Consider the following 13,754-nt stretch of genomic DNA (forward strand, 5'->3'; position numbering starts at 1 on the left):
AAAAACAATTTTGACCATAATAATTTTTTAAATTAAAATCATCAAATAATTTTAATATAAATAAAAAATAAGTAAAAAAATTAAAATCCTACTAACCAACACCACTCACCACCCACCACCACCACCACCAACCATCACCAGCACCACCCACCACCATCATCAACCCCTGCTACCGTCAACCACAACCATCATCCATCACCCATCACCACCGACACCACCACCCGCCACCACCACCACCACTACCTTCCACCACCACCCACCACCCCTACCACCCACCACAACCACTACCCACCCACCTCCACCACCCATCACTACCACCCCCCATCATTATGACCACCAGCCGCCACTACCACCACCTACCACCCATCACCACCACCCGCCTCCACCACACATCACCACCACCCCCACCCACCCACCCACCACCTGCCTCCACCATCCATCACCACCACCCACTAAGACCACCACCACCTACCACCATCACTACCGACCACCGATCACCACCCACCTCCATCGCCCATCGCCACCACTAGACTCATCACCCACCAAAACTACCATACACCACCACCACCACCTACTACCCACCACTAACCTACACCACTCACCACCTATCACTACTACCCGCCACCACCACCCCACCCATCACACATCAAAACAACCACCACCCACCACCATTACCAACACCCTCCACTACCACCAACCACCACCCACCATCCATCACCACCACACGCCTCCACTACTCATCACCATAACTCTCCTCCACCACCACCCATCACCATCACCCACCTCCACTACCCACCACCACTACCCCCACCACCATTACCACCACCACCACTACCACCACCCACCACCGCCATTACCACCAGCCACCCACCACCCGCATCCATCATCCATCACCACCACTACCACCACCCATCACCCATTGATACCACCACCCATCAGCCATTGATACCACCACCCATCACCCATTGAAAACACCACCACCACCACATGCAACCACCACCCGCCAACCACCACTGCCACCCACCTTACCATCACCCACCACCACCACCCATCACCACTACCCACCACCATTACACGCCACCATCACCCCCACCACCATCTTAGCATCATCGTCTTCCACCTTCCTTCCATAACAAAATTGGTATACTCATCACACTGTGATTGTGGTGGTGGTCGATTTCACCTGCAACAGAGAAGAAGAGAGGAATAGAGAAGAAGATTGGTTGTGGTGGGAAGCACGAGAGACCACAATTGTGGCTCCAGGTCAACACAATGATAGGATCAAGGTGGTGTTCATATTCGTGGTTAGTAGCTAGCTAGACGACGACCAGGTTCGTTGTCGGTACTCCAGAAGGCCTAGTATAATATATTATAAGTAAAAAAATCATATATTAATATTAAGAAGAGATTATAATTTAAAATATAAATAAAAATAAAAACAGTGAGATTATTTTACCCCTATTTTCAGGAAGCATTTTTGTATTTGTTTAATTTATTTTGTTTTTTACTAATAATAATAATAATATATATGATATCATTGTTTTTTATTTAGTTATGTATTCCACTACATAATAACCTATTAAAATGGACATGGTTTATAGGATGCAATTCGAATTAAATAAATGAGAATAAAGTCATGTAAGATACAGTTGATTATTTTAGTCAAATATGGAGAGTTAAAGGAAATGTTGTTTGTTTCTTCTTAAGTAGTCAATATCTTACTGCATCTTTACATAGACAAAAAAATATTAAAAAAGTGGGTTAGCATTTTTGCCACTTGGAATAACATTTTGTATATTATGCATGCATCATATTGCTTGTTAATTTATTATTTAAATTCCAGATGGATCGTAATACTTGGATGTATGAAATACCACGTGCTAGCAAAAAATATTTGGCAAGTTTGCTTGATTTTCTTAAAGTAGCTGAGGATGATCGGAAGAATAAAGGAGAAAGTCACATCTGGTGTCCTTGTGAAAAGTGTCAAAATTGTCATAAGTTTAATGATTCTACAATAATACAAGAACATCTAATATGTGAGGGGTTTATGAGTGGGTACACACGATGGTCACGACATGGTGAACTGTTAATTGATCATGATACAACTGCTCCAGAGTGTAGTCATGATGAGGCTGGTGATCATTTGGATAATGAGAGTTGTGATGGTTTAGATGACATGTTGCATGATCTGGAGGATAATGTTGCGGAAAAAGATCATCAAAAATTCCAACAATTGTTTGAAGTCTCTGAAAAACCATTGTATGTTGGATGTATAAAATTTACCAAACTTTCAGCTGTGCTAAAGTTGCTTAACTTAAAAGCAAACAATGGTTGGAGTGATAAGAGTTTCACAAGCCTATTAGAGATATTGCATGAAATGCTTCCCGAAGAAAATGAGTTACCTATTTCATTATATCAAGCGAAGAAACTGGTGTGCCCAATGGGCTTGGAAATTGAAAGAATACATGCATGTCCAAACGATTGTATCCTTTATAGAAACGAGTATGTTGACCTACATGAATGTGTTACATGTGGAACATCGCGGTATAAGCGAGAAAGCGAAACAGAAAAAAATAGTGATGTGACAAAGAATGGCCCCCCTGCTAAATTATTGTGGTATTTTCCTATCATACCAAGACTTAAACGGTTATTTACGAATGCCAAAGAAGCCAAACTATTACGTTGGCATGCTGAAGATCGTACAATAGACGAAAATATGAGACATGTTGCTGATTCACCACAATGGAGGAATATTGATTCTAATTTTGAAGAATTTGGTAGGGAGATTAGAAATATTAGGTTTGGACTTAGTTCAGACGGAATTAATCCATTCGGAAGCATGAGTAGTCGCCATAGCACATGGCCGGTACTTTTATGCATCTACAATCTTCCACCTTGGTTATGCATGAAACGAAAATATATCATGATGACTTTGCTAATTCAAGGTCCGAAGCAACCTAGGAACGATATTGATGTGTATTTGGCTCCATTAATTGATGATATGAAGGAATTATGGAACTCGGGCGTAGAAGTATATGATGCCTACATGAAGGAATTTTTCCAACTTCGAGCGATGATTTATTGCACCATAAGTGATTTTCCAGCATATGGAAACTTGTCAGGATATACTACAAAAGGAGGAAAGGCATGTCCTATTTGTGAAGATGACACATGCTCATTATGGTTAACAAATTGTAAGAAGAATGTATTCATGGGTCATAGAAGGTCCCTTCCAGTAAAACATGTGTATCGTACACAAAAACATTTGTTCGATGGTAAAATTGAAGACAGAGTGACAAGACCAGCAAAGAAGGGAGAAGATGTATTATCACGAGTTAATGACTTGAACATTATGTTTGGAAAGTGTTGTAAGAAACCTCCAAAAAAATATTTGAAGAAGAGGTCTATTTTTTGGGAGTTGCCATATTGGAAGCACCTGGAAGTCCGACATTGTCTTGATCCGATGCATATTGGGAAAAATGTTTTTGAAAGTTTGATAGGCTTGTTATTGAATATTCCTTGGAAAACGAAGGATGGTATCAAAGTTCGAGAAGACTTGGTCGAAATGGGAATTTGGTCGGAACTTGCACCTGTTAAGAGTGATGGAAAGCGTACGTATCTACCACAAACTTGTTATACCATGTCTAAGGCCGAGAAGACCAAATTTTGTAAATGTTTGCACGGGGTGAAAGTCCCATCCGGCTATTCTGCTAACATTAAGAAGTTGGTGTCGATGAAAGACTTGAAATTGCTTGGTATGAAGTCTCATGATTGTCATGTTCTGTTGACACATATGATTCCCATTGCAATTCGTGGAATAATGCCAGACGGTGTCCGACATGCAATCACAAAGCTCTGTTTATTTTTTAACATGATTCATTCGAAAGTGATTAACCCCGAGGTGTTAGATTCATGGCAACGTGATATTATCATCACTCTCTGCCAACTCGAGATATATTTTCCACCTTCCTTTTTTGATATCATGGTTCATCTAATATCCCATCTTGTAAGAGAAATTAAGGCTTGTGGTCCGATATTCTTACGACACATGTATCCATTCGAGAGATATATGGGTTTCTTAAAAGGGTATGTAAGGAACCGACATCGACCAGAAGGCAGTATTGTTGAAGGATATGCCACAGAAGAGGTAATTGAGTTTTGTACAAGCTATTTAAAAGGTGTGAAAAGTATAGGGGTTCCACATTCTCGACACGAGGGAAGACTTGAAGGGGTTGGGACAGTTGGATTGAAAATGGTAGTTCCAGACAGAAATAGTTTCCACATTGCACATTTTACAGTCTTACAACACATGACAGTGGTTGCTTCATACATAAATGAGCACAAGTTACTGTTAAAAGAAAAAAATAAAAATAAGAGTGATAGATGGTTGACCACTGAGCATAATAAAACTTTTTCACAATGGTTGAAAGACAAGGTGAAACAAAGTTATGGGGGAGAAAACATGGATCCATTAGTAGTGGAGTTGGGGAACGGCCCACAACATGTTGTTGCAACATACCAAGGCTATGACATTAATGGGTATACATTTTATACTAAGAAGCAAGATGATAAAAGTACGCATCAAAATAGCGGGGTGACGCTAATAGCATCATCGACAGAATTTTATAGCACAAACCATGAAACAAGGTCGAGGATTGCTAAAAATTCTTATTATGGTGTCATCCAAGAAATTTGGGAATTGAATTATAATTCCTTCGCTATAGCAATGTTGAAGTGTAAATGGGTCGACAATCGACAAGGTGTTAAAATTGACAACGACGGTTTCACACTTGTTGATCTTTCCACAGATGGTTATGCATCTGAACCATTCATTCTAGCAAAACAAGCTACCCAGGTATTCTTCGTGGAGGACCCAAAAGATTCAACATGACACATTGTCTTGCATGGTAAACGACGTATAGTTGCCATTGAAAATGTAGTGGACGAGGAAGAATACAATCAGTTTGACGAGCTACCCCCATTTTCTATTGGTATCCCATCTACAAATATCAATATTGATGATACTGCTTATTTAAGAGCAGATCACAATGAAGGATTATGGATTGCAAAAAAACGGAAACGGAAAGCAAGAAAGGTAATAAACTATTTATCTGTCGTGAAACTAAAAAAATTGATTATAAAATTTTAGTACTTTATAATAACTATTATTACAATTAGTATTTTGCAGTAACACGCCCTGACAAAAGACATTAAAGCGGAAAATAATGGAAGACGCGTGAATATGATTCAAATTATTTTGAGAATTTTGGTAAGTTATAAATAATTCTAGTATTTTTGGTTTAAATATTATAAGATTTTCATTGCACTTTAGTAAAGTTACGTTAACAATGTGCTTTATAAATGTTATATTTATTTATGTGTATGCATGTAGATATGGATAGGGGTGTCAAAAGATATGTATAGGGGTGTCAAAAAAACCCGAACCCGATTAATCTTTTAAATATGTCCAAATTAAGTTCTTAATGTATTAACCCGACTAACCCGGGTAACCCGACCCTATTAACCTGATACCCGATTAACCCGAACCCGATTAACCCATACCTGTCCTTAATAGAGTCGGGTTTTGGGTTAAAATATTTTTTTGTGAAAACCCGACTTACCCGACCCTTTTAACCTGAAACCCGTTCGGGTTGACCGATTAACAGCCCTAGATATGTATGTATCTATATGTTTATAATATTGATATTTATAGATGTAATATAAGATTATTTGGTTATTTAAAAAAAACTTATACTTATTGATACGGATATATATTAGTTTTATAATCATAATCATTAACACCTTTATGAGTTAACCGAGGGTTTATATGCCAAAGGTACTCACATATTATTAAATCACAAATCACAATTTTGCTTTTCAATAGACATACAGGAAAAAGGGTTGAGTTCCAGTTGCTCCATGATCAAAATTTTGTGGAATATGTGGAGCAAAATTTTGTGGAATATGCTACTAATTTTCGAGAAATCAGTAACCCATGATCCATTAGATCATGGTAGGAGCAATTTTAGGCGCGTATTTTTCCCCGCTATATTCAATTTTAGGGTTTAAGGCTTGAGAATGCAGTTGACGGGGAGACCATAGATATCAAAGAAAATTCTGTGAGAGCATCGAAGAGCAAACCACTGTGACAAAAGCAGAGAGCAGTTCAATCGTATTGTGAGAACATTTAACAGGTAATTCTTCTAATCATCATTTTCCCCCCGTTCGTGAACGAAACCCAAGATACAGGCACAAATTAGTGTGATAGTATCAAACTTTTTCAAGTTCTTTTCTTTCCTGGTTTCTGTACATATAACAAATTGTAACTCATTACTTTTAAGTTAGGGCATTAGTATTTTGTTATTGGAAATATAACTGAAAATTGGTATTCTGGTTCGACCGGATAGACTTCAAAGATGGATTAGAATTTGATGTTTGTTTATCAGAGCTCGATAAAGGAGAATAAACTGAAGTCAGCACATCGACTTCTCAATTTGAAGAAGCCAACAATTATCATCAAACACTTATTTAAACTTCTGAACCACCTTCTTCTTCACATTAATACACATTAACAACAACTTCCTTAATATGTATATCTGAAATTATGTTACTTGGTTTTGTAGGCATACAATGGATCAACCACAAAGGAAAAAAAGAAGTGTGACACTGATAAGGGGAAACCTGAAAAACAAAGGGGATTTGGAAATTGAATTTGATGAGCTAGGCCAAAATATCGGAGAGACCCAATCTCAGTTTAGCAATTATTGTGGAGTCATGGTAAGGACGAGGATTTCTATCCTCATATTGTGTTGGGATGAAGTTCCTAAGGCTGAAATCGATGAATTGTGGTTAAACACAAAGGTATTTTTGTGAGCCTGTTAATTGTACTTTCATTTAATTCATACATTCATACATATATATATATATATATATATATATATATATATATATATATATTACTAATATTTATTGTACTTTATTGTTAAAAAAACAGAAACATTGGAATATAGAAGATGATAGGCACAAAAAACAGGTACTAAAAATTTGCAATCAATCATGGAAGGCTTACAAGAGCAGGCTTGTTAATGACTACCTAAAGAAGGGTAGAAATCTGGTACCTGAATATCCATACCTAGATGAGCCTACATGGAACGCTTTTGTTCAACTCAAAACATCACCGAGCTTCCAGGTTTGGCTCACTTTAGCCCTCTTTATATGATAATAGTATATTGCAATGTTTCTAATTCTGCTACTTACTTCTTTCCAGGAAATAAGCAACAAAGCTACAACGACTGCAAAGTTGAACAAGTATCCGCCTCGGATAGGCCCACGTGGTTATCGTGGTATGAAACATCAATGGGAAAAAGAGATGGAGTCTGGTGAGTCAACGGAGTTCCATAATATAAGAAGTGAACGTGCAAGGAATTTTATCCTTGCTAGGTTAAAACGTGATCCCACAGGGATATACTCGTTACCTACTGATCTCTACTCCTTGGCATCTGAATTGGTAAGTTAAGTATTCATTCTGTAATGTTATCATTTATTTTAAAACTATTTAGGATTTAATTACCCTTGCAATTTTATTTGGATTAACAGATTGAAAAGGATACCCAATTATCTCATGGAGATTGGTTTCCTGGACCTGGAGCCGATGTGCTTACAGAGGTGTTAGGACCCGAGCATCCAGGTCGTACGAGGGCTGTTGGGCACAACGTTGGCTTGAGACAATCCATGCCTAGGGTTGATAAGAAAAAAGGGAAGAGCCATGATAAATATAACTTGGAAGATATTAAGGAGAAGATGAAGATCGAGGTGGAGGTGGAGGCTATGATGGAGGCCAAAATGGAAGCCAAGATAGAAGAGATGAATGCTCAGATGGAAGAGATGAAAACATATATGCAACAGTTTCTCTCAAAGAATGAAGGCATACACATTACCAGTCCGTTGTTGAAGAAAAATAGTGTCGTCTCGACTGTATCAGATTAGTTGGATGGGATAAAGGTAATCATGTGTTTTTTTTCTTATATACAAGATATTTGATCATATATTAACATATACATTATATGTTTGTAGACTCCTACTGCTTGCGAGTTAGTGATACCATACGACGCGATGAACCAGAAATGTGCAAAAGGGATGGTCTTTCCATATGGGAATGGACAAATACATTCAGTTCCTTTAAATGCAAATCATTTGAGGGTATCCATAGACAAGATCTATGACCAATATGATTGTATCCCTCTTCCCGTCTCGACCGAAGAAGCAAGTAAGATGTGTGAGGCGCTTCATGGTATAGTTGAGTGGCCAAGGAATGCAATTAAGATCATTCAGGTACATAGAATTATCATTAACTTTGTTTAGAATTAGAGTAATAAATAGTTGTGCACACATCTAACTTGTGAACAGTCCTCACAGTTCAAGCCAAATGTTGAACAAGATAAAAGATGTTCCTTTCTACCGGTAGCTGTCGACCCGGTAATTTCTCCAACCTTATTAGTTATTATATGTATATGTTAAATTGTACCAATATGTGATAATCAAACAGTTTTTTAATGTTTGTACAAAAACAAAGCAACCTCGCATAACCAAGAGTGTGCCAGTAATCTCGAAGGGTGTTATGAAGAAGACTAAGCCAGCAAAGGAAAGTTTGATACCACATAATTCTAATAAGCAAGTCGACCTAGAAAAAATGCCCCTTCTCATGAAAAGAATATATAGACGTTTGATGAATCGTGATGCTCCTGATGATGCGATTTATGTTGAAGCCGAACCCGGGATCCTTGGAGCTCAGAAAATTGAAACATACATTTACCCCGAGGAGATTTTACGTCTGTTGAATAAACAATGGCTTGATATTAGTGTCATAACATGGTTTCAAATGTAAGTACAAACAACAATGTTTAAATTATTTTCGTTTATAGTATTTACATTTATAATGTATATTTTCTGGTTTATAGCATGTTACATTCAATGCTTGAAACACGTGGTGGGAATAAAGTGAACAGATGTGCTTTCATTTCCCCGAGTGAGATTCAGGCAACAATATGCGAGTCAAATGGTGAGGATGTTGTAAGTTACATTGTTGATGCAATGGGCTTCCATAAAGACAAACATTTTTTTGTCGCACCCTATTGGCAAGGGTATTAAATCTTACTGCTTTGATTTTTATTGGCTTTATTTCTTTATTGTGTATACTAAAACGTATTAACATTACTAGATTGCATTAGATGCTGCTAGTAATCTGCCCTAACCAAGGCACAGGGTATATCTTGAATTCCCAAAAAAATCCGGATGAGAAGCCCGTGGAGAACTACATAGTCGTGAAATATGTCGAAGAGTAAGAAATCTTTTTGTATTTCTGACTGTTATTTCTTTCTATGGCTTTTTTAAATTTTTTTTCTGATCTTCATTTTAGGGCTGTTGCAAGGCTTAAGGAAGCTATCGACACAACACATCCAATGAAATGGACACTTGTCGAGGTAAAAGTACTTCATGGGTACCTTGAACTTGCTTCTTGTTAATTTTTTTATTAAAAACTGATACCTGGAACACAGAACTTGTTCCATCATCAGATCAAAACCCTAGTTTCAAAGTAAAAGTTCTCTAATCCTTTATTGTTCATATTTGTAGTGCAACCAACAACCATCAAGTTGGGAGTGCGGTTTTTACGTCATGAGATGGATGTTTGAGTTCGTGTTGACTCAACAAAATGAATTCCCAAACAAAGTAAGTATCTTAAAATATTTGTGCAATTTATCTAATATGTAAAAAATTCATTATTAAATTATAAATTATTTTTTAATTTATATATAGAACAACTGGAACGATAAAAAACCGTTTCCGGATTGGGTGTTAAATGAAATCATCGTTATGTGGAGTTCAAGGTTTGAGAGTAAGTATTTGAGTCAAGTGCCCCTTTGAAAGGTTAGTTATTCTTACCTAATTGTTTATTATAGCATTTTACTTTAATGTACTTGATTATTATAACACTACACTTGCATTTCATTTTATACAACATTGTAACTAAAAAAACTCATCAAGACATTGTACTTTAAAATATGAACCTACTGTAGCATCATACTTTCATATCTTTATCTTATTAGGACATTAAACTACGAAAAATATATATTGTAAAAAATACATTGAATTTGGAGGATCTCTCTATTATGGGATATATCTCTCAATGTATATCAATAGGAAGAAATGGTAGTCGGATGTCTTAATAAACAAATAAATGAAACTATGTTGCTATTTCCTGCAATTAACTCAGTTTTTTCTTCTCATCACAACTATATGTTCCCTTTTTTCCATTAGTTGCAACTTTTAGTTTCTTTTCTTGTCTTATGTCGCAGGTATGTGGCTGCAATTATGGAGTTTGACATCTACCGAATGGATCTATTTGTCTTTTTATATATTTAATTTTTCGTTGATTAGGATGGACAAATTAGGTTTATTGCAAATCATGTTTGAATTGGATATTGTTAATTTTAGAAATTAATGACTAATCATGCTTTTGTTTTGACTTTTATATACATTATGTTTGTTCATGAAATGTTTGTGTGTATAAATTATTTATAGGCATGTTTTCTTTATAGAAAAGTGTAATTATTGTATTTAATTTATGAAATATATTTATTTAGAATGTCCTTTGGCAATAAGAAACTATACTTTATGATATTTTATAAGGAGTACGGTTACATTGAAAAAACAGTATTCAATGTGTTTCGTTAAAGAATAAGGATACTTTTAAAAAACCGTAAAACCGTATTTTATAATGATTATAGAGTACTGGTTTGCAACCGTACTGCATTATCTAAAAAACTGTACTTTATGATGATTATAGAGTACGGTTTTGCAACGTATTGTATTATCTAGAAAACCGTACTATATGATGATTATAGAGTACGGTTTTACAACCGTATTGTATTACATGTTCGAATAGGAAACCCCCCTTATAGAGTACGGCTGCAAAACCGTATTCTATATGTCATTTTAACAGTATTCTATGTGTTATTTTGTAGTAGTGGATGCTGTTAGAAATTTTGATGTTGTTGAAAACCTGGTTGCTACTGGAAATTTCGCTGCCGTTGGAATCCAGGCGGATTATGATATTGTTGTTGTTGCTGGAAGTTATTCTGAAAATTCCGTTGATAGCCTCTGAAAACTTTTAATGCAGTTACATCCTCCTGTAGTAGTCGACACATATAAGTTGAATATTCAGTCTTCAGGTAGATTCCACACCGTTTTTCACAGATATTATTCTTTTTTCTTTTGTCAGCAGCAAAACTGCTTTTTCAGTTCATAAATCTGAGCTTCTAAGTGAGGAATTTATTTCTCTAAACCCTCGCGGTTGATCATCATACCATTCGTCTTCATTCCCTAAATGTTTCGACTCAATGACGAGTTTTTCTATCAATTCTCGGATTTTGGTTGGTGTCATGTCACTTAGGGATCTGCCACTGGAAGCATTTATCAACCTTCGTCTCATGGGTGTTAGGCCTTCACAAAAACACTGATAAAGCTGGTAATCATTGATTTCGTATTGTGGGCACCGAACAAGCACTTTTTTGAAGCGCTCCTAGTATGTGTGTAAAGTCTCTTTTTTTCTTGTTTGATACTAAGGATCTCTCTGCGAAGGTTTGATACTCGCACTTCTGGAAAATATTTCTCTAAAAATAGTTTTGCAAGCATGTTCCACGTGGTTATGGAGCCGGATGGAAGATCATATAGTCACTCTTTTGTTGTATCTTGTACTGAAAAGGGGAATGCCCTTAGTTTTATATGGTCCTTAGTGATGGCATGCGACTTCATTCCTGAACATACCACATGAAATTCCTTGAGGAATTTATGTGGGTCTTCATTTTCAAGGAATCTGAAAGTGGGAAGGAGATGAATTAACCCATATTTGAGTTCGATGTTTTGGGCTTCAGGAAAGGTAATGCAGAGAGGTTGTTGAGTGACCTCTTGCATGGCCCGCTATCTGAGAGTTTTCTCTTCGCCCTCTTCGGCATTCATGGCTGATTTATCAAAATCAGATTCAGAAGGGTCTTTAGTTTTGGATTCTTTAGAAGGTGCTGGAGAGTATGTTTTAACTGGAATTTGAGAAGGTGAAGACGGTGGTGCTTTTGGGAATGATGAAACGGTGATTTCTGGCAGTAAGGAGGATGATCAAGTTGAGAAATTCATTTGTTACTTCTGAAGTTTAGCTTGCTTCTTCAACTTTTTTGCGGTTTTCTAATTTCTGGATTTAAGACTAATGGTGTACCTATATGTAAAGATCTTGGCATAAAACTATTAGTAGTACCATGTCCCCGACAACGACGCCAATTTGTTAAAACATTGTCATAGACGTCTTAAACAAATAATAATTTCACTGTTTGGTTGCACTAATGGGTAAAAGTCAATGCCTCTTTGCGTAAGATACATACTAGTCAAATGTAGAAAATAATAAAAGGAGGATTTTTGTTTATTAATTAAAACTAGAAATTGCAGTGAAATAAAATAAATGAAATTCGGTAATAAAAAACGTTTCAGTTCTACTATGACTTTCTTAATTATGTAATCAATCTAGATCTTGTTATTTAAGATGTGTTCTATCAAAGTTGGTACTGAAAACTACTAACAAGTTGTAGTAAGTTCTCTTTTACCTAGTTAATTCACCAAAACAAGCTCTTCAGTTAATCCTAACTTTTTACTAACCTAATTAAACAAACTCTTAATCAAGTCAGAAAAACGGGATTATGATCTGTGTAAAATACTCCGCAATATTGAATACTTTTTATAAGCTCAGAAGCGTAAAAATATGAAATTTCAGTTTATAACATAGTCAAATGCCAACACGAAACCGATATGTTACTTGTTACTTATTACCGGTTGATCAAATTAATTATAGATTTCAACAAGTGATGAACTAAAATGATTCAATCATAAATAAGATGATTTAAAAAGTATTGCAAAATGTGATTGGATCAGACTTTGGATGTTATGAAGTATGAACTTATGCAAGGCCGGTGATAAAGGAGGGCAAGAGGGATTTGTGTACATGACCCATTTTTTAAAGGGGCCTAATTTTTTTTAACTATATTCAAATCAGTTTCAACCAATACTCTCAATATCTCATCGTTCTTGTAGTCCACACGCGAGAAGAATTCAACGTCATTGCAGATTAGCAAAACGCAGCAGAAGAGAAGTGATCGCCGATCATCTTGCCATTCAGGCTTCAGCGACTGCAAGGGTGAAGGGTTTAGGGTAGGTTCAATTACTCATTTGAATCATGAGTCATTATCGGTTTATAGTTTTATCAGGTAATCGATTATCATAAGTTATTCCGTTTTAATAGGTTATAATTCAATGTTGAACTTGAATCATTATAGAAATCACAAATCAAACTGTTGAATTTATTAGTTTATTAGAATTCATATTATAGTTATGACTTATGACTTATGAAATCTAATTGAATGTTGTTTATCTAATTGAATGTTGAAATTATGTTGAAATTCACGTTGAAATCTGATTATATGATTGAATGTTGAAAATTGTGATTATAATCTGAAATCTTAAAATGATTATCTAATTGAATGTTGAGATTCTGTTTAAATTCATGTTGACATCTATTTGAATGACTTCATGTTGAAATTCTGAAGCAAAGTTGTATAATGGCTCTTACTTTAATATGTTCGTATTTGAAGTAAGAATTATAAATGGGCTCAATGGTATGTTGTTTAAAAAAGTATCATGTTCAAAACGTGTCATTT

At 36.0% G+C, this 13,754-nt stretch overlaps 3 protein-coding genes across 4 annotated transcripts; all 3 read left to right on the top strand.

The window, feature by feature from the left end:
- Window positions 1-1,843: 1,843 nt before the first annotated feature.
- LOC145168641 (uncharacterized) lies at window positions 1,844-5,775 on the top strand. Its single transcript, XM_079087402.1, has 2 exons — window positions 1,844-5,095; window positions 5,189-5,775. The coding sequence occupies exon 1, from the start codon at window positions 1,844-1,846 to the stop codon at window positions 4,889-4,891; it is 3,048 nt and encodes a 1,015-aa protein (XP_078943528.1). The 3' UTR covers window positions 4,892-5,095; window positions 5,189-5,775.
- Window positions 5,776-5,890: 115 nt separating this feature from the next.
- LOC145109615 (uncharacterized) lies at window positions 5,891-10,505 on the top strand. 2 transcript variants are annotated; one of them, XM_079046820.1, is made up of 14 exons: window positions 5,891-6,194; window positions 6,624-6,861; window positions 6,995-7,189; window positions 7,268-7,507; window positions 7,597-8,001; window positions 8,074-8,331; window positions 8,407-8,475; window positions 8,546-8,880; window positions 8,958-9,140; window positions 9,218-9,337; window positions 9,416-9,479; window positions 9,631-9,726; window positions 9,814-9,924; window positions 10,353-10,505. In XM_079046820.1, the coding sequence occupies exons 2-5, from the start codon at window positions 6,631-6,633 to the stop codon at window positions 7,984-7,986; spliced, it is 1,056 nt and encodes a 351-aa protein (XP_078902946.1). In that variant the 5' UTR covers window positions 5,891-6,194; window positions 6,624-6,630; the 3' UTR covers window positions 7,987-8,001; window positions 8,074-8,331; window positions 8,407-8,475; window positions 8,546-8,880; window positions 8,958-9,140; window positions 9,218-9,337; window positions 9,416-9,479; window positions 9,631-9,726; window positions 9,814-9,924; window positions 10,353-10,505. The 2 variants fall into 2 exon arrangements, with proteins under 2 accessions (XP_078902946.1, XP_078902945.1); XM_079046819.1 differs by having other exon boundaries at window positions 8,573-8,880.
- Window positions 8,113-11,161, top strand: LOC145168644 (uncharacterized). Its single transcript, XM_079087404.1, has 9 exons — window positions 8,113-8,331; window positions 8,407-8,475; window positions 8,546-8,880; window positions 8,958-9,069; window positions 9,228-9,337; window positions 9,416-9,479; window positions 9,631-9,726; window positions 9,814-9,892; window positions 11,022-11,161. The coding sequence occupies exons 1-9, from the start codon at window positions 8,113-8,115 to the stop codon at window positions 11,159-11,161; spliced, it is 1,224 nt and encodes a 407-aa protein (XP_078943530.1).
- Window positions 11,162-13,754: the final 2,593 nt, after the last annotated feature.

Source organism: Lactuca virosa, chromosome 4 (assembly GCF_052849685.1).
Source record: "Lactuca virosa cultivar CGN04683 chromosome 4, Lactuca_virosa_CGN04683_v6, whole genome shotgun sequence".
NCBI classification, from domain to species: Eukaryota; Viridiplantae; Streptophyta; class Magnoliopsida; order Asterales; family Asteraceae; genus Lactuca; species Lactuca virosa.